General features: G+C 38.9%; 1 protein-coding gene across 9 annotated transcripts in view; it reads left to right on the forward strand.

Annotated features, from left to right (window-relative positions):
- Positions 1-27,268, forward strand: part of P4HA2 (prolyl 4-hydroxylase subunit alpha 2) — a 291,582-nt gene that overhangs the window by 247,188 nt on the left and 17,126 nt on the right. For 3 of the 9 annotated variants that reach the window (XM_081316757.1, XM_081316758.1, XM_081316759.1), the window contains 6 exons: positions 5,774-5,864; positions 12,505-12,601; positions 14,440-14,591; positions 19,280-19,417; positions 21,616-21,855; positions 26,546-26,748. In XM_081316757.1, coding sequence (XP_081172883.1) covers positions 5,792-5,864; positions 12,505-12,601; positions 14,440-14,591; positions 19,280-19,417; positions 21,616-21,855; positions 26,546-26,748 — 903 coding nt within the window. In that variant the 5' untranslated portion in view covers positions 5,774-5,791. Of the gene's footprint in view, positions 1-3,755; positions 5,865-6,136; positions 6,253-7,475; positions 8,390-12,504; positions 12,602-14,439; positions 14,592-19,279; positions 19,418-21,615; positions 21,856-26,545; positions 26,749-27,268 lie in introns of those variants that run through there. The other 6 variants (XM_081316753.1, XM_081316752.1, XM_081316760.1 and 3 more) reach the window with 6 other exon arrangements.

A 27,268-nucleotide genomic window follows, 5' to 3' on the forward strand; every position in this document is an offset into this window, starting at 1 on the left:
GGAAGTTTCTGCAGAAAAAGGAAGTAATTTTCATGTATTTCCCTTCCAGTGTTTCCTGTATTGTTTCAGAGGTTTTTTTAGCCTGCTCCAAAGCAGACTTTAAGAAATAAAACAGGCTACAAAAGTCATTGGTTAACTGAAATTAAGATAATTCCACATTTGGCAGGGAGTGTCTTTGTTTCAGATCAAAATATTAACTGCAAGAATAAATGCAGAATAAATTGGCGATAATGGGAAGAGACTTACATGATGCTATTAGTACTTTCTTTAGCTTTGATGCCATAGTCTATCTGAAATCCATACGGAAGTTAAAACCCTATTTGTTTTTCTGATGCCCTAGTACAGAGGCCCCCAACCTTTTGGGCACCAAAAGAGAGGTTTTTCCGCAGACTGGAGGCTGTGTGGTTTTGTGTGCTGCCTGCATCCCACAGATGGGGATTTCCTTGTGTGTGCAGACTGGTTGCTGGCATACCATGGCCCAATACTGCTCCACAGACCAGGGGTTGGGGACCCCTGCCCCTAGCATCATTCTCAAACCAAGATTCTCTTTCAGGTGCTTACTCTGAATCAGTATTTTGCACACGGCATCAGACACAATCAGAGACAAACCCTCATAAATGCAGACTAGGGTTCTGTGAAGCATTCAAAGAATGGACCGCAAGGCTCATTAGTGTTAAAACAATTTTATTTTCTGACATATGTATGTGGACAGCACTTGCATTGGGAATTCGAAAAAAAAATTGCTGCATATTCAACACCACTGAATTTATTCCTTTGCTTCATTTGATTGCTAATGCATAGTTGTTTTCCTCTACCGACTCCAACTAAAGGCTTAATTTGATGTGATACATCTCCACTCTCTTTTATGAGTTACAGTATGACTTCTTGTTCCTGTTCTTTGACTTTTTCTTCAAGCACCGTTACACAGTTGCATTTATTGCAAATATATGTTAGGTTATTTTCGTCAAAAATATAAATACGCTAAAAATATTGGACATTTGAAATGGGCATTCCTGTACATTCAAGGTTTATTTATGTTTCTTAATCTTGAAAATCTTCTGTTTCTTTGGGCTTCCTGATCAGTTCTCACATTAGCCAGCTACTAGAAACTTCCTCTTAAATTTTGCCTGAACTCTATCACCAAATTTCATATGTACTCATAATTGCAAGCTGGCTATTATGGGACTTTGCGTTTGACATGGAAAAGCTATTTCAGAATACATGGGAATATATACACAGCATGTATAACGTGCCTCTGTGATTGCAGAATTAATCATGTGGGAAAACATGTCTCTGCTTTAATGAGTTATGAACAGATGCCCCTCTTTTGAAGCAAATGCAAACCATTAGTAGCCCTACTATATACCTTTTCCATATACAGATTCTGCAGTAGCCTCTGCTTACTCAGCAGAAAACACCCGCTGTATCATAAACAATGAGAAATCAGAAGTTTTCAGGACATCCCTCTGTAATTTTTGTAAGCTGCCTAGATTCACTGTGCCAAGTGGGTGGCATATAAGTTTGGTAAATAAAATAAATCAGTAGCTGTTCAGGAGGTGAGTGTTTTGGTTTTTTTAGCCCTGACATAAATATTCAATGAGGGACGCGGTGGCTCAGCGGGTTAGGACGCTGAGCTTGTCGATCAGAAGGTCGGCAGTTTGGCGGGTCAAATCCCGAGTGCCGTGCAACAGAGTGAGCACCTGTTACTCGTCCCAGCTTCTGCCAACCTAGCAGTTCGAAAGCACGTAAAAAAATGCAAGTAGAAAAATAGGGACCACTACGGTGGGAAGGTAACAGCGTTCCATGTGCCTTTGGCGTCTAGTCGTGCCGACCACATGACCACGGAGACGTCCTCGGTCAAGCGCTGGCTCTTCGGCTTTGAAACGGAGATGAGCACCGGCCCCTAGAGTTGGAAACGACTAGCATGCATGTGCAGGGGAACCTTTACCTTTAAATATTCAATGTTTATTATTCTTTTTTTGTCTCTCTCTACTGTTGAATTTAAAGCAGTTTTGCTGGGGATGGGAGCTGTAATTTACTCATATCTCACAATAAAGTCTTTGACAGAATTTGCTTGTGTAATTGTCAATATTTGGGGGCGAACTACAAAAATACTCTTTCTCTTAGGATTGGATAATGCTATGTGAAGGGCTAATTTGTGAACAATGCTGAATCTGAACAAGCAAGACAAACTGGTTTTGGTAGATAACATATTTCTAGAGGTTGACTAAAATATCAAGCGCTACGAGGTAAAGAGAAATTCTGTCTTTAGTGTACTGCATGGTTCCCTTTGCTCAGTAGTCTTTGGGAAATGGCTAAACGTTCCTCTGAAGTATGATTCTCTTGCATTTCTCTGAAACTGAAAAAAACTAGGTGTCTTTAAACTATTAAAAGTATAACAGCAGAGATAAAGCATCAAGTGGATCAAATGATCTGATGCAGCTTTTTAGGATATGATGTTTATTTCAGTTATCTGGTCAACCTGTGTATAATATTTCATGTGTTAAATAGTGCCTTGAATTTGGAGAAATATGAGGGATTTTTGGCTGCTGGACAATTTTTTTAACTCACTGACTAAATAGGTGAGTCTGTCACTTATAGCCACTCACTTAGAAAATTACAGGCATTAACTCATTTAGCAAATTTCCTTTTAAATTCTACTAGATAGAATTTTTAGATATAATATGGAAGTATTTTTCATTCTGTTCCAGGCCTGTTTACCAAACGTCATTTATGCTGCTTTGATAAAATCATTTTTATTATGTATAAATGATCAATGAAAGTGAAACGTAGCATTTTCTGTCTTATTTGATTGCTGTTATTATTATTCGAAAATTACTAGAGGTATTCTCCAGTTAAGTTTGTACCAAGCACATTCCAGTAAACCCCTATATCCAAATCAAAAAGAGCATATTTTCCACTCAGTGCAGCGACCCCAAAAATAGCCTGATGTTTGTTTATTAAATATCAGCAATTCTAAAAACATTTGACTAGCAAAAAAACAACAACAACCAAAACCCAATTAAGAGGTAGGCAAAAGTGTGTTTATGTATCTTGGAGAGCTAGAGAGAAACGTAAACATTAGGCAAGAATTTACATTATATCAAAAGGATAAAGAATTCTCCACAGTCCTTGAAAACTGCTATCCTTAATTAGCATGGATGATCCCAAGAGTGGCCTTTGGTGATTCCAGCTTTAACTCTTTTATGTGTTTAATACTGGTGTAATAAATGGAAAAAACAACACCAGGTGAACTCTTTCCCATTCTGCACCGTACAGAGACATTTTTTGGGGTGGGATGATGTTTGGCGCCCATATGTGGTACCAATGAAGGAGAATATTTGCAGCTCAGGGTTGAAATGGGATGGGATGATGAGGTCTGAAGGGGGAAATCCATTTTGTCCCTGAAGGGTAGCTGTTATAGTGCCCTCATTTTCCTGCATGTCCTGTCAGAGTATGATCTCATTTTAGTGGTTTGGCCTGTATAGGAAGAAGGCAGCGAAGTGAGTAGAAATGCTGTTTCTCATTTTTTTCTGCTCACATTTGTTGCAAGTAAGCTTCAGAATGGAAGAAGCTGTAAACACTGGTCATTTTGTTTTGTGGGAGAATAAACAAGCCAACTAAAAATTTCATAGCCAAGTGTCTCCTCCCTCCCACATGAAAGCTATCTTCTGTGCTTACTAAAAGCTTTTTTTCCTTATAGCAGAGACTGTGTGAAGGCAGAAGTGGCAAAAAAAAGTTGGATGAAGTAAACAATGTTCTTTGCCTTGGCAAATATCGTGAAAGAAGGGATATGATGAAGTGAAGGTTGCTCTTTTAAATGGAAAATTTCTTCATAATCACTTAGCCAAGCTGCGTGTAGATGTCTCCAGGAAACAAGAACAAGCACTTCGGAGGGACTGTCATGGCTTAGTCTATCCAAATACACCCCCCTGGAGTTCTTTTGGCTTGCTCCATTGTTCTGTTTTATCGTTTGCTGTGGTTTTACTCTTGGCAGGCCCCATTCATGGCACTTGCCACTGGTTTATAGAAGGTTCTCAAGTTACTTGTGAATTACTTTAGAAGATGGATTATTTGTTTTATTAGTCCTATTTCTCACTAAAGCAGCTCAGAATACGAGGATTGAGCAAATAAGTTCACCTCATTTAGACCAGTTGTTCCCAAACATTTTTGTCTCAGGATGCCTTTACATTCTTAAACATGGTTGAGGATTCCAAAGAGCTTTGGTTTACATGGCATCTATCAATTAAAACTGATGAAACTGATTTCATATAGAGGGTTCCAGGGACTCTCAGTGATCCCTAGACCACACTTTGAGAACCACTGATTTAGACAAAAACTTAGACCTTTTAATTTATTACCAAAAGTCTCTGAGAATGATAGAAAAGAAAGCCTATGGATCTCCAAACTAGGAAAAGAAAATATGCTGAGCTTAGAGGCAGATCATGATCCTTAGTTAAACAAATGGATTTATGCTTATACAAAGGCCATAAATAGCCTGGATAAATGCTTCTAAGTATGTCCCTTAAAATAAATGGATACATATTTTATTATTTGCAAAGCCGAGGCGTCAAAAATGAAAGCATGATTGTCGCTATAAAACTAATCTGTCATTATTTGCAAGACTAAAAATAATGAAAATTAAAAACCAGAAAATATACAAATTCAACTATATAAGAAAATAATTGTCAGAGTACAAGATTGTTAATAAATATGCCTGATTGAGAGTAGAAAAATTGTCAGCATTTAATATATTTAGTTAAAACAAAAATTTGTGCTGGTGGGAGCAATCAATCAGGAAAAGAGTCATTAGGAACTAAGAAATTATGTTTACCTTTGACTAAACCTATTCTTCATTATAGGATTTCTCCAACATGTTTGTTGTTAACTTTGTTATCCCTGAGAGAAAAAATGGCTCAGAAAAAGAACAGAGAGCAAAGTATATCTAAACATAAACCAACTGCTTTGTCTAAATAAATATTTTTTTCACCCAGCCTCCAGTCTGTAGATTAGGCTTTGTTTTTGTGTGCCATGCTTAGTCAGTCTGCCTAGACTGATTGCATGTTAAAGATATAGTTGGAGATGAGGCAGCAGAAAGTCTTTTTAAGACGTCTAAACTTCAATTTGATGCGTGTGTGGAAAGAAGCTCTGTTGAATTCTGTGGTATTGATATATATGTTTAGAATTGCATTGTTGGTGCTTGCAAGCTGAAATAATAGCAGCGCACTGGAATGCATGGGGTGCAGACAAGCTGTTGCACAAACATAAGGAACAGTTTGATTATAAATAATTAAAACAGTTTTATGATCGTCCCTTTCATTCTTATTGGTAAAGTTGTTTATGAACGTGCAACAGGGAAGATTCAAATGGTTCTGTGGCATCTGGGAACATGGGCCTCTAGTTTTGCTCCTCCCATTTACTTGGCGTATCTACGGTCAAAAAATGTGAACAGCTGTAGGATATGAAAATATATGCCAGTATTATTGAAATATTTTAAGATGAGAACTAAAGCAATCCATCATTATCATGAATGGAATCCAGCATAATGTTTACTTAGATTAGAGTTGCTGTAAAACAACAATTATTCATAGCATATGATGCATTCCAATGTAATGCTGTATTGCAGATGTATTGTGCAAGGTAGTTTTTACTCCAGTGTAACGGATTTTTCCAATCTGATAATACTGAGCAATATACTATTATGGATGTTTGTGGTTATTTCTTTCAAATGTTCTCAGTTTGTTTTTCTCTTTTATGTTTATTTTTCCTGCAGATATTCCATTGATTGAAGATGGCACAATGGTTTATGTTATTACTGTTGATCTGTCCCGGGTGCATAAAAGGAGAATTTTTTACTTCTATAGGTATGGATAATTTTAAACAAAATAATGCAAACATGAAATTTATTCTTATAATCATGTATTTTTATGAATATATTCCGCCCTCTAGTTCTTTCTAACCCAGTTGGGCCATGCGGGCATTTGTGTGTGTGTCCCTAGAATAGCATATTTTACACCTCTTCTCTGTAGGCTGCGTTAGTTGCCAGTTTGCTTCCTAGTTCAATTCAGGGTACTGTTTATGGGGCCAAGTTATTTGAGGGACCACTTCTCCCCATTACATCCATCTGTCCCATCAGGTGAGACACAAGAGGCAAATTACAAGTCCTGTCTGCTAAGGAGTTTTATCTGACAGACCAAGGAGAAGAGTTTTTTCTGCAGTAGCATCTGCCATATTGGAACATCATTCTCTGAGGTGAGATTGGTCCTGACCTTATTGGATTCCACAGGGCCACACAAACTTGATTTTGCCATTGAGCCTGGAGAACCAATAGAAATATGGAGTCTGTGAAATGGCTGTATTATATGTAAGATTCTGATTGCTTTGTCCTGTTTATTTTTTAATTATTTTTAACAGTTTCTGTTTTTTTCTATTTTAATTTTGTAAGCCACCAAAATCACATATGTGAGATGGGTAGCATTCTAACCATGGCTCAGTAGCAGATTAGATTAGATTAGATTAGATTAGATTAGATTAGATTAGATTAGATTAGATTAGATTAGATTAGATTAGATTAGATTAGAATTTCCAGGGGAAACAATTCCCCAATACATCTCAATGGGGATGACATTGGGCAGTGGCTCAGAATATTGCTGCCTCTCTCTTCTAAGCTTCCTCCTTTCTTCATCATGGCCACATTATCCAAAATGGCATAAATGGATCCCACACCAGGCTTCCTAGTACATACATATAAACAAATGTACCTGGACACAGACCAAGTGGAAAATTGAAACATAAAGATGAAACATGTTAATTTAATTACACAGAAGAAAATACAGATGGCCAGGTCTGGTAAAAGGATTGGAAAAATTCCAGAAGGCATGTTTTGCATGCTTTTATTGCCTACATCAGGGGTCCTCAATCCCCGGTCTGCATGCTAACAACTGGTCTGCACAAACAAGCAAAACCCCACACCACAGAAAACCACACACCCTCTGGTCGCGGAAAAATCTCTCCACATAACCGGTCCCTGGTGCCCAAAAGATTGTAGACCTCTGGCCTACTTTACAATAGGCAAGAGAAAAATTGTCATTTCTTCTATATAATCATATTGTTTTTCAGAATTGTATTTTAACTTTATTTTGGATTTGTTTTTAAATTTTAAAATGATTAAACTTTTTTCCAGGTCACAGGATGCTTGCGTTTTGTTCATTTTCACATTAAAATTGAAATATTACTGGTTTGAACTTCATTTCTAATTCTTCTGTCTGTACGTCATTGACTGGAGAGTATGAATCTCTGACAAGCTCATGTATTTTCCTACAGAACAAATAAGTTGTAACTGAAAATGGTATAGAAAATTATATTTCCATAGGAAATTCAAAGCAACTTAAATAAATTTATCAGTTGGATTCCTGCTCATGAAATATATTCCACTAGTGGAATCAAAAGGATGATTTTCTCCCTTTCCCCTGTAGCTCTTTACAGTCAACATCAACCTGCTTTGGAGTGTTGGAGCACTTGGTGGATAAGATTGATAGGAGCAGGAGGGAGGAGGAATAGAGCGTACCACTATCTGAGTGGACATCTGCATCCCTAACTTGGATTCTGCCTGAAATCTAGCTGTTGGCATCTGTTTTACACTGTTCCTTTCCAAGAACTGCAACTCGGCATGCAATGTTTGATGAAAGACGAGAGTTCTTTGTACAAAATGGAAAGGATGGCAGATAGAATTTGGCCACATCAGTATAATTTTATGAGCTTAATAATCCTCAGAACATATTTAAGAGGGAAATAACCCATTCTTATGCACGGCTGTCTTTAATAAGAACTTTAAATTGGATGGCATTTCCTTCACTTGAGTTTATACATTTCCAGTTTCCCTCAGGGTCTCAGTCTGACCATGTGACCTTTTTTATTTAACATGTGTTTCTACATTATATGCTAGCCTTGGCTAAATAAATTTTAAAATAGCAATTATTATAATGTGAGTTAGATTCACAATACTTTAATAAATCATGTCTTAGCCAAGGACCTAAGAATTATTAAGATAGTATCTAAGAATATAGCAGTTCCAAGCAGGATGGGTTTTGGGGTGGGGTTTTTTTTTTTTTTTTGGTAAATTAGGGTGTTCAGGTCTGATAAATTCAATATTTCCAGATATCCAGAAAGTCCTTTAGATCAGCATTCCCCATCTTTTTGGGTCCACGACTGGTGGCAGCAGAAGCAGTGGGAAAGGAGGGGATGGTTTCCTGCACATAATCTCATCCCGCGCATGCACAAATGAAATTTAACATGCTAGTTCCTCTGCTTGCATCGCTTGGTTCCTGGGTCCATGGCCCAGCTGTTGGAGACCCCTGCTTTAGATGTTTCTCCAATGGCTCCAGACATGGTTAGTATAACATCAGAGTAGAATCTTCTTCTTCCTAGCATTATTCCTGCACTTTGGCAGGGTCTGCTTGTTGGCAAAGCTGTCTCCATTTGGCTCGATCCAGGGCATCTTCAGGAGTGACACCTGTGTGTTTCATGTCCTCCTTGATGCAATCTATCCACTGTTTTGTGGGTTTGCCACAGGATTCCCGGCAAGCAGAAGTAGAATGTGGCAAAAGAAAACAAAGATAGTAATAGGCATCTTGGATGCAATATCAAGACATCTGGAACACCACTTGAACACCATTGGCAAACAGAATCACCTTCAATCAGTTGCAAAAGGCAGCTTTTCTGGAACAACTTATATCCTGCAATGATACTTTTATCACCCTCAGACAACAGCATCTGTCTATCCCAGGTGCTTGGGAAGAACGTGATAGGTTGGATCAAAATGCCATATCCAGTCTAAACATTTGGCTGACTATACTACCATAATAATAATTATCTACTTCCCAATCTATATTGAAACTGATTAATACCAGATAAATACAATTCAGTTTCCTATTATAATTTAAATATCTTGGCTGATTCGATTGTATTTTCTCCATATCCAATGAGTAAGCTGCTTTAAAATAGTTATGGTTTTAATAAATAGCTTTAAAAACTATCTTGGCCTAGAAAAAATATTTCTAGTGAAAAAGTTGTAAACATGATTGAAATATTAAAGAGTAAAGTATTATTTTTCCAAATCCCTTCCCAAAAGAACTTTTTTGGTAATTTCAACAATAATTTTAATCTGGCAATTAAATCTAAAGCTAAATTGGAAGACTCGCCTAGAACATTATATAGATAGTTTGAAGAAACTTTTATCAAGAGTTAATATTTACAAGGGATAATACAGTCAGAAGATGTTTCTTTCCTGTAAATCCACTGAATTATTTTTATATACTGCTATTTTCATTTCATAAATAAGTGATATAAAACTAAGAAATATTGGTTACATAAGGCATTTTGCCATAAAACAAAAAACTTGGCTGCTCTCTGAACAAGGTTTGGCAAGCCAGTAAAAACCAACTATTTTTTCCCAGCAAAAGTTAGAAAGCTGGAGCTGATCTTGTTTAAGTAAAAGAGAGCAAGTTTTAAATAGGGTGAGAATGTATCATTGTTTTAAAACAGGCCAATGGGCAAAAGTCTTTCCGAAAGGAAAGGATCTAAACAGAAGACTTATAGAAATGAAACATTTCAATAATTATACTTTAGACGATACGTCATGGCTTCCCCAAGATAGTGCCAAACCTCTTAGATTTGTTTTAGTGGCATTCCTATCTATCTGGAAAAATGAGTTTGACAAAAACCTGTGTGTGAGAGAGAATTATTTAATGTATTCAGTTCTCAATAGTGAGATATAATAATAATAATAATAATAATAATAATAATAATAATAATAATAATAATAATAATAATAATAATAATAATAATAATACCTGGATACCTAGGATGCTGGCAGCAACCCGTGTCAACCATTACTGCCAGTTAATTTGAATATTCAGTTGACTGGGTTTCATGTTTAATGAATAAAAGTTTAATAATAATAACAACAATAATAATATGTTGGAAAGGATCTTGGTAATACCATCAAACATCCACATCTGCCTATCCCAGGTCCTTGGTAAGGACTCGAAAGGTAGACAAAAATGCCAAATCCAGTCTGAACATCTGGCTGGCTGTGTGATGATCAATCAAATAATAATAATAATAATAATTGTAGTAGTAGTAGTAGTTAGAAGCGACTTTGGAGGTCATCTAGTTCAACCCCCTGCTCAGACAGGAAACCCTATACCATTTCAGACAAATGGCTGTCCAGTCTCTTCTTAAAAACTTCCAATGTTGGGAGCATTCACCGCTTCTGGAGGCAGGTTGTTCCACTGGTTAATTGTTCTAACTGTCAGGAAATTTCTCCTTAGTTCTAGGTTGCTTCTCTCCTTGACTAGTTTCCATCTGTTGCTTCTTATGCTGCCTTCAGGTGCTATGGAGAATAGCTTGACTCCCTCTTCTTCGTGGCAGCCCCTGAGGTATTCCCTAGTCCTTCTCTTCATTAGACTAGACATACCCAATTCTAGCAACCGTTCCTTACATGTTTTAGACTCCACGCCCTTGATCATCTTTGTTGCTCTTCTCTGTACCCTTTCTAGATGTAATTAACAGTTGAATATACACATACTTTTTAAAAAAAAATGGGAGCAATTTATTAACAGTTACTTGGAATTCAGTGTATTATAGTAGCTTGACAATGGTGATAGTGCCATTTAAGAAGGAATTCATTGAGTTGAGCTCATGAAAAATTGATTTCCAAATATTTGGAAATACATACTGGATAGGAAAGGAGACAAAAGATAATATTTCTTTTCACTGTACTGGATAATGTTAAGGGCAATAAAGTAAATTAACATGTTTTCTTGAACTAATGAATATGATGCTTCTGAAAAGTCAGTATTCAACATTTTGTGCACAGTCTAGTTCCGAGAATAAGCCTATTAATTTGCCCTATTTTGTTCAGAAATATTCTCACACAAAGGATCCTGGTAAAGAAATGAAACCAATGTTATATTTCTATATACTGAAATTATAGAAATGCAGTTCCAGTAATAATATTAGCAGATTTAATTGTCTAAGTTTAAATTAATTCTTCTGTGGACTTTATGATAGTCTCATAGGTTAAAATTGATCAGCCTATATGTTTTAACTTGCTGCATCTCTTTGTGTTCTGTTATGCCAGTTACACATATGGCTAGTTCTGATGCAACTTCAGGTGCAACCCTTAACTTTAGTAATATCACCATGATAATAAAATGAAATTCAATGGTGAAAAAGTAAGGTTCTACATTTAGGCAAGAAAAACCAAATGCACAGGTACAGTATAGGTGGTATCTTGCTCAATAGTAACAACTGTGAGAGGGATCTTGGAGTCCTAGTGGACAATCACTTAAATATGAGCCAGCAGTGTGCTGCAGCTGCCAAAAAAGCCAACACAGTGCTAGGCTGCATTAACAGAGGGATAGAATCAAGATCACATGAAGTACTAATACCACTTTACAATGCCTTGGTAAGGCCACACCTGGAATACTGCATCCAGTTTTGGTCACCATGATGTAAAAAAGATGTTGACACTCTAGAAAGGGTACAGAGAAGAGAAACAAAGATGATCAGGAGACGAGGCTAAAACACATAAGGAACGGTTGCTGGAATTGGGTATGTCTAGTGAAGAGAAGGATGAGAGGGTGACATGATAGCAGTGTTTCAATATCTCGGGCTGCCACAAAGAAGAGGGAGTCAAGCTATTCTCCAAAGTACCTGAAGGCAGGACAAGAAGCAACAGATGGAAACTAGTCAAGGAGAAAAACAACCTAGAATTAAGGAGAAATTTCCTGACAGTGAGAACAATTAATCAGTGGAACAACCTGCCTCCAGAAGCTGTGAATGCTCCAACGCTGGAAGCTTTTAAGAAGAAACTGGACAGCCATTTGTCTGAAATGGTATAGGGTTTCCTGCCTGACCAGGGGGTTGGACTAGATGACCTCCAAGGTCCCTTCCAACATCATCATCATTATTATTATTCAAACTGTAGACTTTCTGTTCAGAGAATGAAGCTTAATTTCCAAATAGTCCAGAGAAAGACAAAACACCCATTCAGAATGCTCCTGGAGTGGCCAGGTTGAAGAGCAAAGTTCAGTTGGATGAACCAAGGATAAGCATGCAAATAGAATTGTAGGCAAGATGGTAGTGATGGTAGTAGAGGCTGATTGCCACAAGGACCATCAAACTACAGTTTCACTTCTATAGCCCTATCAGATGAACATTTACTTACACCTCTTTCTTTCAACTTAGATGGGTGGTCTTCCCTTTTCTTAAATTTGTTGTCTGTTGCTAGGTTCATGATCTGGACTAGCTCAGCTCTGGATCAGCTGATTCAACCTGAACCTATATCTCCTCAGGTTTCTCTTTGACCATTTCTGTGATGCAGGCTTTAATTCAGCATTCAGCCTGGCCAAGTACTTTAGCTTTTGTATCTCTGTCTGATTCCTAATGCTTTGTTGTTATCCAGTTGAAGTAATGATGCTTGATTTTCTTCCTTTTAAGGCCAGATGACAGACCTGATTTATGCGGAAAAAGATCTGGTACAGTCATTAAAAGCATATATTCAAGAGGAAGAAATCAAACTTTCTAAAATAAAAAGGTAACGGAAGAACCTTATTTCATTTTATTTTATTTTATTTTACTTCTTTTATCTTTTTTATTTTTTATTTTATTTTATTATTTAATTTTCTTGGTAGTTAGACATTGTTACACTGTGTTATTTTTTTACATTTGAGCAAAGAGAGAACATTGAAAATCTTTGCAATTTTACCTAAAAGTAAACCTCATTAAATTCAGGAGGGTATTTGCTGTAAGTGATATAATATTTCAGTACAATTACCCTCATGTAGTTGATTGTAGATGCAATCACCAAGAGTTGACCATAATTTAACATAACATATTCTACATTAGAAAAGCAGGATTATTCCCCCCCCCAATTTGTCAGTGTACTGACAAATCTCAATGCAACCCAGTGTAAAAAGTAACTCTTAGGATAGTGATTGGATTAAATTCTTTTGTATCATGTAACCTCAAAACCTTAGTACAGTAATTTCTCTTTCATGTTTATAGCAGGGTAACACAAATGCAACAATCAGAGCCAGAGACTGTCTTTTGTAGGTGAACATATAGAGAACTGGGAAAGAGGTTGAGACTAAGCTTAGGCTGAGCCTGGAATGTATGTGCATTCTCAGAATCAAATTCCTGAATCCTTTTATGTATAAATGTTTTATTTCCTCCTGAGCACTTGTTTTCAATTGCCTAATTTGGGCTAGGCTGTGATAGGGCTCTATTTCTGTTATTACATAGCTGGAATCAGAAACGTGCATGTCTAAGAAAGGAAAGACAATTTAAAATTTAAAAACTGAATTCTTGCTGACTGTGTTCACATGATTCTGTTGGCCGTGTTACTGAACTGGTTGTCTATTTCGATTTCCCCTGCAAATTACTAACCGAGGCCAATCCTGCTTAGATTCTGAGAACAGACAGGACAGGTTAGATGCTGCCACCTGCTGAGACGTTTCTTATCTTTAAAATGCTTGCTCAAATTTATCTCAGTATTTTAATAGACATTTTCCTTGATATATAGACGATGTTTTAGTGTACAATTTTATTAATTGTTCCTTTACTCTGATGGTTTAAGTATCAGCCTGAAAGAAAGTAATTATAAAACATTTTAAAAGAGAATTGGTCATATGAATCTTTGCAATTTAAAAGTATTATATAAGTAATAAAATGCAAGATAGTAGGAAATACTGGTAACATTTACTTCATTTCCACAAGCCAAGTTTAAAGGGCAACTATCAAGATCACATTGAAGTGTTAATACCACTTTTTAATGCCTTGGTAAGACCAAACTCGGAATACTGCATCCAGTTTTGGTCGCCACGGTATAAAAAAGATGTTGAGACTCTAGAAACAGTGCAGAGAAGAGCAACAAAGATGATTAGGGTACTGGAGACTAAAACATATAAAGAACGGTGGCTGGAATTGGGTATGTCTAGTTTAATGAAAAGAAGGACTAGGGGTGACATGATAGCATGATAGGGGTTGCCATAAAGAAGAGGGAATCAAGCTATTCTCCAAAGCACCTGAAGGCAGGATAAAAGGCAATGGATGGAAACTAATCAAGGAAAGAAGCAACCTAGAACTAAGGAGTATTTTTCTGACAGAACAATTGATTAATGGAACAACTTGCCTCCAGAACTTGTGAATGCTCCAACACTGGAAGTTTGTAAGAAGACATTGGACAACCATTTGTCTGAAATGTTAATAAGGGCTCCTGCCTGCTCAGGGAGTTAAACTAGAAGGTCTCTTCCAACTCTGTCATTCTGTTAAGAGTGAGGGTTGAGAATAAAATATGTATATTTTCATATTCCTACCTACTTGGGGCAAGTAAACAAATGATATTCAATATATGTATATGCTTTTATTTCCTAGCTGGGCTGAGACAATGGAATCCTTAACAGTCAAATCCACCTCTGATCCAGAAGGTTATCTTGCTCATCCTGTCAATGCCTATAAATTAGTAAAGCGCCTCAACAAAGAATGGCTGGAGCTGGAGAATCTAGTTCTTGAGGACACAACCAAGGGTGAGAGTCTTTGGTGAACCACAAATGTAATATAATCCATATGGATTGTTTTGGAGTTTTTATCAACCAATTTCCTTTGCCGGTAATATTATTCAATCTCTAATCTTTTAATCAGTGAGGTTGTTCTCTCTTTGTCCATAATCATAACCATCTAGCTAATTCACGCTCCCTGAACTAATGTGCAAATATGGTATGCAATTATCTCTTGGTTTTTGCACTTCCCTGAATTGTTTCAGCAAAGTGCCAAATATCTTTAGGAAAGTGTTTGTGAAATTCCACTGACGGGATGTAACTGTAGGCCAGCACTCTGATGTATAAATCACAGAAGGAACTTGTGCCTAAACATTAGCAACCCTTATAGGATGTGAAAGAAACAGTGTTCTCAGTAATTGTAACTGCATGAGGATATTGGTTAAATGGACCAGTGCTGCTTCTTATGCTGTGTCGTATCTCCTATGACTTTAGCATATTTAACTCCTCCTTTCAAAAATAGATAGTATTCAAGTCTTCGTGCTGCTTTTTCTTTCTATAGAAAAGGAAATGGAGAAAAAAGTCCCTGCCGAACTTTTCCCCTTTGCTCCAACGTGATTCCTCCCATCAGGATCTTTTCTTCAAATTAAGTCACAATTATTTCAGTGTGCTTTTGAATCCTTGTTATTTGGAGCAAAGGAAAGGGTTAAGATGGCTCATTCCTGGAGCTGCTTTTCTACAGGAAAGAATCTTGACTCATCTTGACTCTAAAATTTATATTTGCATATAACATATAATTAACCTTTCAGAAATATTTTAGTCAGCCCTGAGTGGTTGGTGAGACTGAGAAATGTGGATTAGAGAACAGCCAGTTAGATCTTGAACTTACTAAAGGAGTGAGTCGTATCTTTGTGATTGGAGCTGCACTCCTTTCTCCTTGGCCTACAAAAGACTATGACAAGGATATAATGATGTCATCAGAGAAAGTGCTGGGGAGAATGTTCTTTTTTTTCTTTAACTTTTGGAGGTTGAGTATTTTAAGTCAAATAGATAAGCAGCACCGTGGTTTCATGCGCATACTATGGGAGCCGAAAAGGACTTTGGGATGTACTCTGGAGGCACACTTAGAGCGGTAACAGGCAGTGGTATGCTCACTGCAATGTAATATGTGAACAAAAAGACTATGCACATGCATCAACCTGCTGCACATCTTCAAATCTGTCTGCCAACCAGAATCTTTTTTTCACCCTAATAAGATTTGCAAGGAAATTTTGTGATGGGTTTGCCTTCCTTTGGAAGAACAGAGAATGGCAGTAGGGATTTCCTGCATCCAGGTCTGCTGTTTCACCATGCAGGGTCTAAGAATTGTTCCTTCTTAGCATTCATCCTTAACATTCAGTTGCAGAATCTGCTTGTGTTGCATTGTACTTTCAGCAAACCTTTTCAATGCACAATGCAATGGGAGAAGGTTCAGGCAGCTTATCACAGAGCCTAAGGCTAAGAGAGGGAGGCTGTCACAAGGTCACAAAGCTGGACTTCTGTGCTTGGGAAAGACTAGAACCTAATCCAGGAATTTAACCACTTCATCGTGCCAGTTTTCAGTCAGGGTCTGATAGCAGGAGACCTCATTTCCTATTTTCTGAATTGCTTGTGCAACTTGGAAGATAAAAGCTTTCTCTTGAAAACTAAATTGTCTTTAGCTTCTTGAAGTTTGGATGACAGCATTGTACTCCACATACTGTATAATAAAAAAATAAATGAACGACAGCAAAGAAAGACCTCTTTTCTCCCTAAATATGTGATTAGGCTGCAAAAATAGGTTGCTTTATTTGGAAGTAGTATTCATTTTGAGTTTCCGTAGAACTCATAATTTGCAAACTAGCCAGAAGTAAGAGAATGGGAATCACTTGCCTAGAAAATCTTCCTTCTCAGAAAAATTCCTAAATATGTTAGACTAAATAATGTCTGTGTCAGTAAAACTATACATTTTTCTTCCTCTCTACTATTGTAATGCCAAGCATAGGATTTTACTAAGATGAAGTTTCTCTTTCCTTCCACATCTGGTATTGCAGTGTGGAGGCTGCTATTCAGATGTGATGAAGTGCATAAATCACTTTTCCTTTCTTAGAACCAATAGCCTTTGAAGTTTTTAGCTATTGACCACATTAAGTCACATGCTTACTACGTTTGGCTATCTGAATGTGAACTAAAGAAAGTTTTACCTCCGCAGAATCATGATTTGTAATCTTGTTTTAGAATATAGCCTTACAAGCAACTATATTTATTTCATTAGCTTTTCTTTTAAAATGCTTTCTGTATGTAAGCCTAGATGTCACTTTTACATCTACTTCTCCTCTTCCTTTTTTGCAAAACTGTTTTTGACAGGAAAAGGTTGTTTCTGAATGCTCTAGTAGTATTAAAGAGGAAACATGGTTTTCTCAGAAATCAACCACATATGGTTTAGGGCAACACTGTGCTTATGCTAAAAGTATAGAGGATGTGAAGTATGCTGTTTCAGCCAGGGCGTGCAGCTCATGTTTTAACAGTACATCACGAGACCTTATCTCTTGAAGCTTTGTGTGAGCAGAAAAAGAGGACGACCTCTTCACTGGCAAAGGATGTTTATATATACTGTAAAAGGGTTCAGGGATCACAATCACTTTTCAGTTTATCCTTTGTGTCTCCTTTCTTATAATAAGTTATTATTATTATTTATTTATTGAATTTTTATACCGCCCTTCTCCCGAAGGACTCAGGGTGGTGAACAGGGCATATAAATAGACATACAAAAGTTAAAAAAAAGGATTAAATAATTGCCCAATTAAAACAATCAGAATATAAAACCCATTAAAACCCTTACGTTCCCCCATCAGGCCAGGCCAGCTTGTTCGAATAAATGGGTCTTTAACCCGCGCCGGAAGGAGCGAAGATCCGGTGCCATCCGGAGCTCAACCGGCAGTTCGTTCCATAAAGCCGGGGCGCCCACAGAGAAGGCCCTCCCCCTGGGGGCCACCAGCCGGCATTCTCTGACCGGAGGCACCCTGAGGAGGCCCTCTCTGTGGGAACGCACAGGGCGGAGGGGAGTCGACGCCGGCAGCAGGTGGTCCCCGAGGTATATGGCCATATGTGAGTGAGAACTGAAAGTGGAACCACATCACTCTCACTGTTGGATGTAGGATGGGTTAGATTAGAGGTTCTTTGGTTTCTGTGATTAAAAGTTATATGTATGAATACATTGTTTGGTGGATCACAGTTATCAGGATTTTGGAAACAACATAGAGCTGTTTATTTATAAAAAGGAAAAAAGTGCACCATAGACTTCTTCCTGGCCAGTTGTTTCTGAATTTCAAGGGCTAAAACAGCTGAAAACCATGCAATATGGTCTTTTGTAATCAAATCATTTTAAATCCCAAGAGCATTTGGTCACTCTGTTAAATACTCTTTGTAGCATCCTATATAGTCGTGTCACTTTATTGGTGGATCTGCATAATTATCTTGCACATGATGATGTCAGGAATTCCTCATTGGTGAGACCCATTCTCCACTTTATTATTTAATTGTTACCAGCTACTTCTGGTGTTTTTGTTAAATTGTGCTTACTGGCTTTTGACGATTCATATGGTGATAACCATATGCAACAGCTAAACTTTTCTTTTATAGTGTCACAAATGCTGTACATATTAATAAATCTACTAAATACATTGAGTGTACTTTGGCTTATTACAGACAGAATGGCCAGGGTTTAATTTTTGCACATGTTTTTTTAAGTGTCATTTGCGGTTCAAACAATCTTTGTAGAAATACAGGCTTAAATACATATTTAAGATTTACTCAATGCTTGTCTCAAACTATCAGAACGCTTCATTAAAATCTATGCATTAAAAAACCCATGGGAAATTTATTGCATCACTGCCCTTGTTGAGGTAGTATAGCAATAAAGCTGTGAGTTGGCCACCAGAATTAAGCCTCAATTTTATGCTTTTTTTCCTCCTCCAGTCTTTCTTTTCTGTATCCAAAAGGGCAGACAACGGGTTACTCAAATTACAGTGTATCTTGAAACCAGAATTAGAAATGATGATTTGAAGTGGATTCCCAATTGTTTTTAAGAGCCTAACTATAGGCTGCTCATATATAAAGGGAAGGTGGTTTCTTCAAAGCAGAAAGAGAGGGAGTGGATTGGAACATTGCAGGAGCACTATGAAATTGGAGGGTGGTGATGGTGGTGGTATGGGGCGGGGAAGGAGGGATGTCCAAGTATGGAGTTTGGTGCAACTCATCAGTCTGTTTTTTGGCAATTAAATTGCTCCAATGTGGACCTGATGACCAAAACATGATGGCCAATCAGTGTTGCTTTTCTTTGGACTCGGTTCCTACAAATGCGACTCACCGTACCAATAAGAGTGAAAGCTTTTATTTTCTCACTGCTTACGTTTATTTTCATTTGCTAACTTGGATCAGATCCATTTTATCCAATGTTTGTTGCCTGTTTAGCTTATGAGATTTTTATCTAAATGTCAAATAGTAAATAACAGTATGTTCTATGCAGTTTGAGAGAGTCTGATGAGAATACTATGTATTTCTGTTCCAATTTCAACTCTTTGATCCAACATACCATTTTCTCTGGAACAGGAGAGATGTTTTTCATTGAAGATCAATCTGCTATTGATTATAATTTTCTGAGACAGCCGGTTAACCATTTCCGTCTTGTTCAAATAAAGGCTTTATTACAAATTTGACGGTTCAGCGTCAGTTTTTCCCAAATGAAGAAGATGAGACTGGAGCTGCCAAGGCATTAATGCGTTTGCAGGACACATACAAGCTGGATTCTGAAACAATATCAAAGGGAGAATTTCCAGGTGACGATTGAAATCTACATGACATTTCTATGAAGCAAGTTGACTCTTTTTGAATTGGATTCCCTGCTATAAATATAAACAGTGAATAGGTTATGAAACCATACATTTGTTTGCTATGTCTTATTCTGTGTCTGTGTGGCTCTATGCCAGCTTTTGTTTTGTTATTTCCAAAACTCTGGTTAGCAATGGTTCACTAGATTTCAGAGAAGCATTTCCAGTATTATTTTAAGGGTGCAGAAATAGCTTGGAAATGTAATGCTCTTGTCTAGATAGACTTGCATTTCAAACAAACACAGTCAGTCTCCATTCTTTAGGTGAATTCTGTGCTAATGCATAATACTGTCAGAAGGATTCTGGTTGAGATCAGTGTGCCGGTCTATAGGTAAAGGTAAAGGTTCCCCCGCACATGCGTGCTAGTCGTTTCTGACTCTAGGGGCCGGTGCTCATCTCCGTTTCAAAGCCGAAGAGCCAGCGCTTGTCCGAGGACGTCTCCGTGGTCATGTGGCCGGCATGACTGGACGCCAAAGGCGCACGGAACGCTGTTACCTTCCCACCGTGGCGGTCCCTATTTTTCTACTTGCATTTTTACGTGCTTTCGAACTGCTAGGTTGGCAGAAGCTGGGACGAGTAACAGGCGCTCACTCTGTTACACGGCACTCGGGATTCGACCCGCCAAACTGCCGACCTTCTGATCGACAAGCTCAGTATTTCAGGCAACACAATAAAAAATCAAATTATTTACTTTTTCTTAGTTTCACACATCACTTCTGTGATCTTTAGGCTCACAGATATTTTTAACAGCAAGCTAAATAACTTACAAGCTTCTTGTGACTGTAAACTTTTTGTGTAATATTTTGTTAATTCAAAAGTTTTATATGCCACATTTACTAATAAAATCCTCAGAAAGCAGCCTCCATTAAAAACATTTAAATAACAAACTTCAATAGAATAAAACGTTAATAAAACGTTAACAAAAGCCAGTATTTGGCTGTAACTCATGCTAATCTGGGATTTGTTCCAGTTTTTCACATGGATCAGTTTATTTGGCAACTAGACATGATGAACATCTGGAGCTAAAGGTATACTTTAATATATTCTATTGTCCCAGAATCTGGATGACTCTGTTGGGGTAAATCAAATACACAACTGAGCATGGATGTTGGGTAATAGAATAGAACTAGATTGTTCTCAGTGGTTTTTGTGTTCTAAACTGAGGCTCCACAGAAGCCAGGCCATGCTGTGCATCTGCTTCTTTCTGTATTCCTTTTAACCACAGAAAACCTTTCCACTGGATGGGGAAGACGGCAAGTTTGGGTGAAAGTGTCCAAGACAGTTGACAGTTTTAAATTTTGAAAAGACAACTCCCCTCCTCATCCTGGATTTTAAAGGATACTGGGGATGTGTGACAAGGGAGATAGCAGACTTGGAAAAAAATTACTTTAGAGTACTTGCTGTTTGATTCCAGCTCTCCTTCCACACACAGTAACTGAAAAATCAAAGATATGGCTTTCCTTGAGGCTCAGGGGAAAGAGTTAACCTCTCAATTGCCTTCAGCTTCCAATTCCACTATTCAGACTTAGTAGCAATGAGTATTAGGTTTTTGTTCTCAAGCTCTCCTTAAATTTTAAGAAAAAATTGCCATCCTCCCACACTGACGGAGAAACAGGGCTATTCCCACTCTCAATGCAGATTCTGGTTTGGTTGTAAGTATTTTTTCCCCTAGCAATTTAAAAATCCTGGTGAGAGAAGGGGAAATGAACTCAAAGGCCACATATTGAATTAAGTCTGTCATCTGATCCTGAATCTCTTGATACCTTCACCCCTCACCATGGTAAGATTCTAGACTAAAGAAAAGAAAACAAGAAGATGAAGGAACATCAACAACCCAATTCTTGACTGGGTGGTACCTAGGAATGTAATTTTCAAAGCAGCAGGAAGACTGACTATTTCTATCTGGTTTGGAATATTTGTGAATAGGCCAGAGGGAATTAGAAAAATCCATCCTTTTCCTGTGTATCTCAGGGACTTTATTCACCATGTCCACAAAAACAGCATGCATCTGAAAAACAAGGGAATAATAAAATTGAATCATTTCCCCCCCCCCCCCCCCCCGCATGCATTCATTGTGTAGAACTCTTCAGACAAAAAGCTTAGGCAGGTTTCTCAGACGTTCTTAATGTATACTTTACTAATTTCAGGCACAAAGTACCGATCTACCTTGACAGTGGATGACTGTTTTGGTATGGGGAAAACAGCTTACAATGATGGAGATTATTATCACACAGTGCTGTGGATGCAGCAGGCCCTAAAACAACATGATAATGGTGAACAGACAACCATCAGTAAAGCTGACATCTTGGATTACCTCAGCTATGCTGTTTTTCAGCTCGGGGATTTACAGAGAGCAATAGAGCTTACAAGACGGTTGGTCATCCTAGGTAAGACCTACCGATAGGAACTTACTCCAATCCATAGGAGAAATGGTGTTTTAAAGGGAATGCGGGCAGTTGCTGCCTTTGTTGTCACCTTCTGAAAGAAGCCTCACCTTTTCCTAGGCCCATAAAGCAATTATGTGGTCTTGGAAGATAAGTGCCTGAAGTAAGGAGATGCCCACAGGGTGGGAGAAGATTGTCTTACTGTGTCTATGCCTCCTTATTGGATTTTTAACTCAAGCATTTGTTTTCTTGGGAGCACATGGCTCCATGCTTCTTTAAGGAGGCACCCACAAATACAGCAGATATGTCCCCATTTCCTGCAAAGCACATTTTTTGCCTCTGATCCAAATAACTGCACATTCTGAGTAATGCATTTTTTCCTCACAGGCTTATGGAATTTTTGATCTGCAAAAACTCTCTGGCCTGCCTAGAAAGGCTTCAGATGAGTCCTTCAGGAGAAGGGCAGTATATAAATAAAATAAATAAATAAAATAAATAAATAAATAAATAAAATAAATTTCCATTGGTGCCCCAAAAATATAAAAGTGGGGGTTCTGTGATCACCACTGTTTGGAGATAGAATCCCCAACATAGGATCCCACTTTACTGCTTCTCCTGTACTTTTGAATGAAGAAAGTGCTAAATTATCCTGAATTCTGCTGAGACAAAGTGAAACTAATGCTGACTTTTAGATCTTTTAATCCAGATTTCCAAATTCTCAGCAGGCCATACCATCTCATTAACTTTTCTTCAGTGAGATTATTTACTCTGTTTCCCTCTGTCTTAACCACAAAGGTGATTGATAATAACTTTCAGGAACGGAGGACATCTGGTATTACTCAGTGCAGTTATTTGCTTGGATTATAATGCAGTTTATCTAAGGCAAAACAACAATCCAATCTATCTCTGTCAGGACTGTGTTGAAATCTGCAGTGGAATCTTGAATAGTGCCGTTATTTTTAATGGGTAATATTCCTTCTTATTCCTCCAAATATATTTTAAATATATAATCTACCTGATGCAACGCTCTCTTTTCTATCAATTTGTTTATCCTTTTTTTTGCCAAAATCATTCCCTTATTGTAGAATGTTGACTTCTTTCCCTCCCCACTCACCCAATTTCTTGCCCTCATTCCTTTTGTTGCTACTAGGACAGAGATGGTGAACCTTTTAGAGACCGAGTGCCCAAAAACCGGCCTGCCCCCATTCTGCCCCCACTTCATCCCCTGCCCCGCCCACCCACAAGGCCACCCACCACCTCCACAGCCCACCGCAGCAGTGCCATGGTGGCCACACCCTCCGCCCACGCCCTGCAGCCTCATCTGCACGTGACAGGGCGCGAGGGAGGAGTCTTGTCCCTGCTGCCTGGCTGACGTGCTTGGCTGTGCTGCTCCATGCAGGCCATTCCTGAGGGTGACTCTCCTCCAGGGGGGCTGCTGGTGAGGAGAGTGCTGCGGGGGGGACAGGGCTGGGGTGATGGGGCACGTGCCCATAGAGAGGGGCTCTGAGTGCTGCCTCTGGCACATGTGCCATAGGTTCGCCACCACTGTACTAGGATGTTTGACAGCAATACCCCATGTGTACTCTTATATGAAATAAAATCAAAGGATTCAAGTTACTATATGCTTGTATTTTTTATTTTGGTGTTTGAAGTTTTATTCCAACATTTCTACATACTTAAAACATTCAGTACACACACAGAGAGAGATGCACAAGGTAACAAACATACCCTAAACATTTTAGATTTCCAGCAATGAAAATAATGATTGTTATTCATCCATTCTAACTTTGTTGGTGTTAATCTTAATAATCTTGCCTGAGGTAAAAAGCTAAATGATTTGAGCCACTCAAAGTCACTTATACAGTGAAATAGGCAGTGTATAAATTCAGTTGATCAATCAGTCAATCAAATAATTAGGGTTGAGTATGATTAACACTTGGTAGGGAGACAATCGGGGATTATCAGTACTGTATAGGTAATCTTTGAGTTACAACTGTAATGAAACCCAGAATTTCTGTCATAAGTCATGACAATTGTAAGTCAAGGTACCAGACTCAATTTTACAACTTTTTTGTGGTGATCCTAAAGTGAATCCATGTATTCCCATGGATTTATTTATTTATTTATTTATTTTGGGGGGTGGGGTCTGGAAACCAGCTGAAAAGGTCAGAAACTGGCAATAACACTTAATTCACAGTCATAACTGCCTGAAAGCTATAAAAATGAGCCAGTTGCCAAATGTCTGAAAAGCAATTATGTGGCCACAAAGGGTAGGTGTGTGCAGCTGTCAGATCTCCAGAACCAGGTCATAAGTAACTTTTTGAAGGTCCGTTGTAACTTAGAGCAGACATAAAGTGACCAATTGTTAAGTGAGAACCACCTGTAGATTGGATTGGAAAAGCTGAATATTTTCTGAAAGGAAACAACATCAAACCCTTCCATACTGTAACCGAGTATGGACATCGTTGTGAAGTTATCAGGAGCTGATTTATACAGCTGAACCTCAGGTTGGGATGTATCTCTCAAGTTTGGTGTTAATCTATATAAGAATGATACTGGATTAAATTTAGAATTATATAGGAAAGAGCTGAATGAAAAACCCAATTCAGGTTCCCCCCCCCCTAAAATTTATTTATTTATTTATTTATTGATGGGATTTATATCCCGCCCTATCTCCTGAAGGACTCAGGGCGGCTCACAATAAAACATATAATAAGTGCATAAATCAAGATAAATGAAATTGAGAACATCAGTGCAATAAAAAATTAGAGAATTTAAAAATGAATTAAAAATACTAAATATAAATTAATTAAGATGCCTGTCAGTCTAGGTCAGCTTGGTGGAACAGGTGTGTTTTGAGGCCGCGGCGAAAGGATTGGAGGTTTTGGGCTATCCGAAGCTCAGGGGGGAGCTGATTCCATAGGGTTGGTGCTCCCACAGAGAAGGCCCTCCCCCTGGGGGTCGCCAGCCGACATTGCCTAGCTGACGGTACCCTGAGGAGGCCTTCTCTGTGTGAGCGTACTGGACGATGGGAATTTGTTCCCGGCAGCAGATGGTCCTGCAAGTATCCCGGACCTAAGCCATGTAGGGCTTTAAAGGTAAGTACCAGCACCTTAAATCTCACCCGGAGGGCAACTGGTAGCCAATGCAGCTCCCGCAGGAGGGGTGTAATATGGGAGTATCGGGAAGCTCCCATCACAACCCGCGCAGCTGCATTCTGCACCAGCTGAAGCCTCCGGGTGGTCTTTAAGGGCAGCCCCATGTAGAGAGCATTACAGTAATCAATACGGGAGGTAACGAGTGCGTGGGTGACTGTACGTAGGGCATCTCGGTCCAAAAAGGGGCGTAATTGGTATATAAGACGAATCTGGGCAAATGCCCCCCTAGCCACGGTTCCCATGTGATCTTCAAAACTGAGTCGTGAATCTAGGAGGACGCCCAGATTGCGTGCTTTATCAATGGGAGGTAACATCTCTCCTCCTATAGTCAGAGATGGAACCTCTTGGACTAAACGAGATGACGGTATGTACAGCCACTCAGTCTTGGCCGGGTTGAGTCGAAGCCTGTTTTCTCCCATCCAAATCTGTACCGCTTCCAGACAACGGGACATCACATCGAGGGCATCACTGGGTTGGTTCGGGGTGGAGATGAATAGCTGGGTATCATCAGCATATTGATGATATTTCACCCCGAAGCTACGGATGATCTCTCCCAGCGGCTTCATATAGATGTTGAACAGGAGGGGCGAGAGCACCGAACCCTGAGGCACTCCACAATTAAGAGGCCTAGGGCTTGACCTCTGCCCTCCTGCCAACACCGTCTGCGAACGGTCCGAGAGGTAGGAAGAGAACCAACGCAGAACGGTGCCTCCCACTCCCAGCCCCTCAAGACGACGCAGTAAGATACCATGGTCGATGGTATCAAAAGCCGCTGATAGATCTAATAGGACCAGGACAGAAGAATAACCTCTATCTCGGGCCCGCCAGAGATCATTCACCAGCGCGACCAATGCCGTCTCCGTGCTGTGCCCCGGTCTGAAACCCGATTGGTACGGATCTAGATATTCAGCTTCCTCCAGGTTCAAAGGGAGCTGTCGTGCCACCACGCTCTCAACGACCTTCGCAAGGAAGCGAAGGTTGGAGACAGGACGGAAGTTGTTTAAAACAGCTGGGTCCAGTGCCGGTTTCTTGAGGAGGGGCCTTACCACCGCCTCTTTCAAGGCAGCAGGGAAGTACCCTTCACTCAGTGAGGCATTGATAACTGCTAGGAGCCAGCCTCGTGTAACCTCCCGAGTCTTTAGGTTTTCAGGCCTTTTCCACTATGAACCATTGCTTATTCACCCCAAGTTGCTTGCTTTTTTGGTTGGGTAGTTTCTAGTCTCCTGGTCAGTTTCAATAAAAAATGGACAAGCTGTCTTTTTTTAAAAAAAATAATCTGTAATTGTGCTCTTTTTAATCTAGAGAAAAGCCACTTGTTGATGCACATGGTCTTATGTCATTTTTGAGACAATGCATTACACTCTTCATTCATTGCCTTTGTACATCTCAGGCCCAATAAAGATCTTATCTTTAATTCACAGAGAGCCTAATTGGAAATGAGGGAGGCTGGCTTCTGACCTGTATAATATAACTGGTGGCCTGTTGTAGACTTCAAAGTCTTGTATTGATTCTCTTACTATTCTTTCCAACCAAAGACCCGGCTCATGAGAGAGCAGGCAGCAACATGCAGTACTTTGAGAAGCTGCTGGAGAGCGAAAAAGAAAGCAACCAAATCAATAAAATGTCAGCGAACCCCAGTGAGCCCAAAACCTACAATGGCATTTATGAAAGACCTCAGGACTACCTGCCAGAGCGTGAGACCTATGAAGCCCTTTGCAGAGGGGAAGGTGTGAAACTGGTAAGTAAAAATGTCCCAAAGATTACTGGCTTAAATTCTTATATTGTTAGTGTTTAAAACTATATTTTACAAGTAAGTTCATCCTTGCTTTTAACTTGCCAAAAGAGAGAAGGTATCTTTACAACGCAAGATAACTTAATTTTTGCACCAAGAAACTATGCCCTCCATTACAAAACAATGAGAACAAAAATACCGTTTCAGAATTTTAAAAACAGTTGCCACTTCAGATGAATAATAAGTGGTTCTTCCTTTGAATTGTATGCAGTTGCTCATCTGTAACTTCCAAGATTATTCTGCTGGGTATCAGTGAGCTGAGAAAATGCTTAAAATTATGACAAGATGTCAAAAAACTAAGGCTTAGATGCCCTATTTCAACTTACCCTTGCTTATAGAATCGTAGGGTTGGAAGGGACAGAATAACAGAATTGGAAGGGACCTTGGAGGTCTTCTAGTCCAACCCCCTGCTCAGGCAGGAAGCCCTATACCATTTCAGGGAAAGGGTTGTCCAGTCTCTTCTTAA

The sequence above is a fragment of the Vipera berus genome (genome assembly GCF_964194415.1).
Source record: "Vipera berus genome assembly, chromosome: 2".
In the NCBI taxonomy this organism is placed as follows: Eukaryota; Metazoa; Chordata; class Lepidosauria; order Squamata; family Viperidae; genus Vipera; species Vipera berus.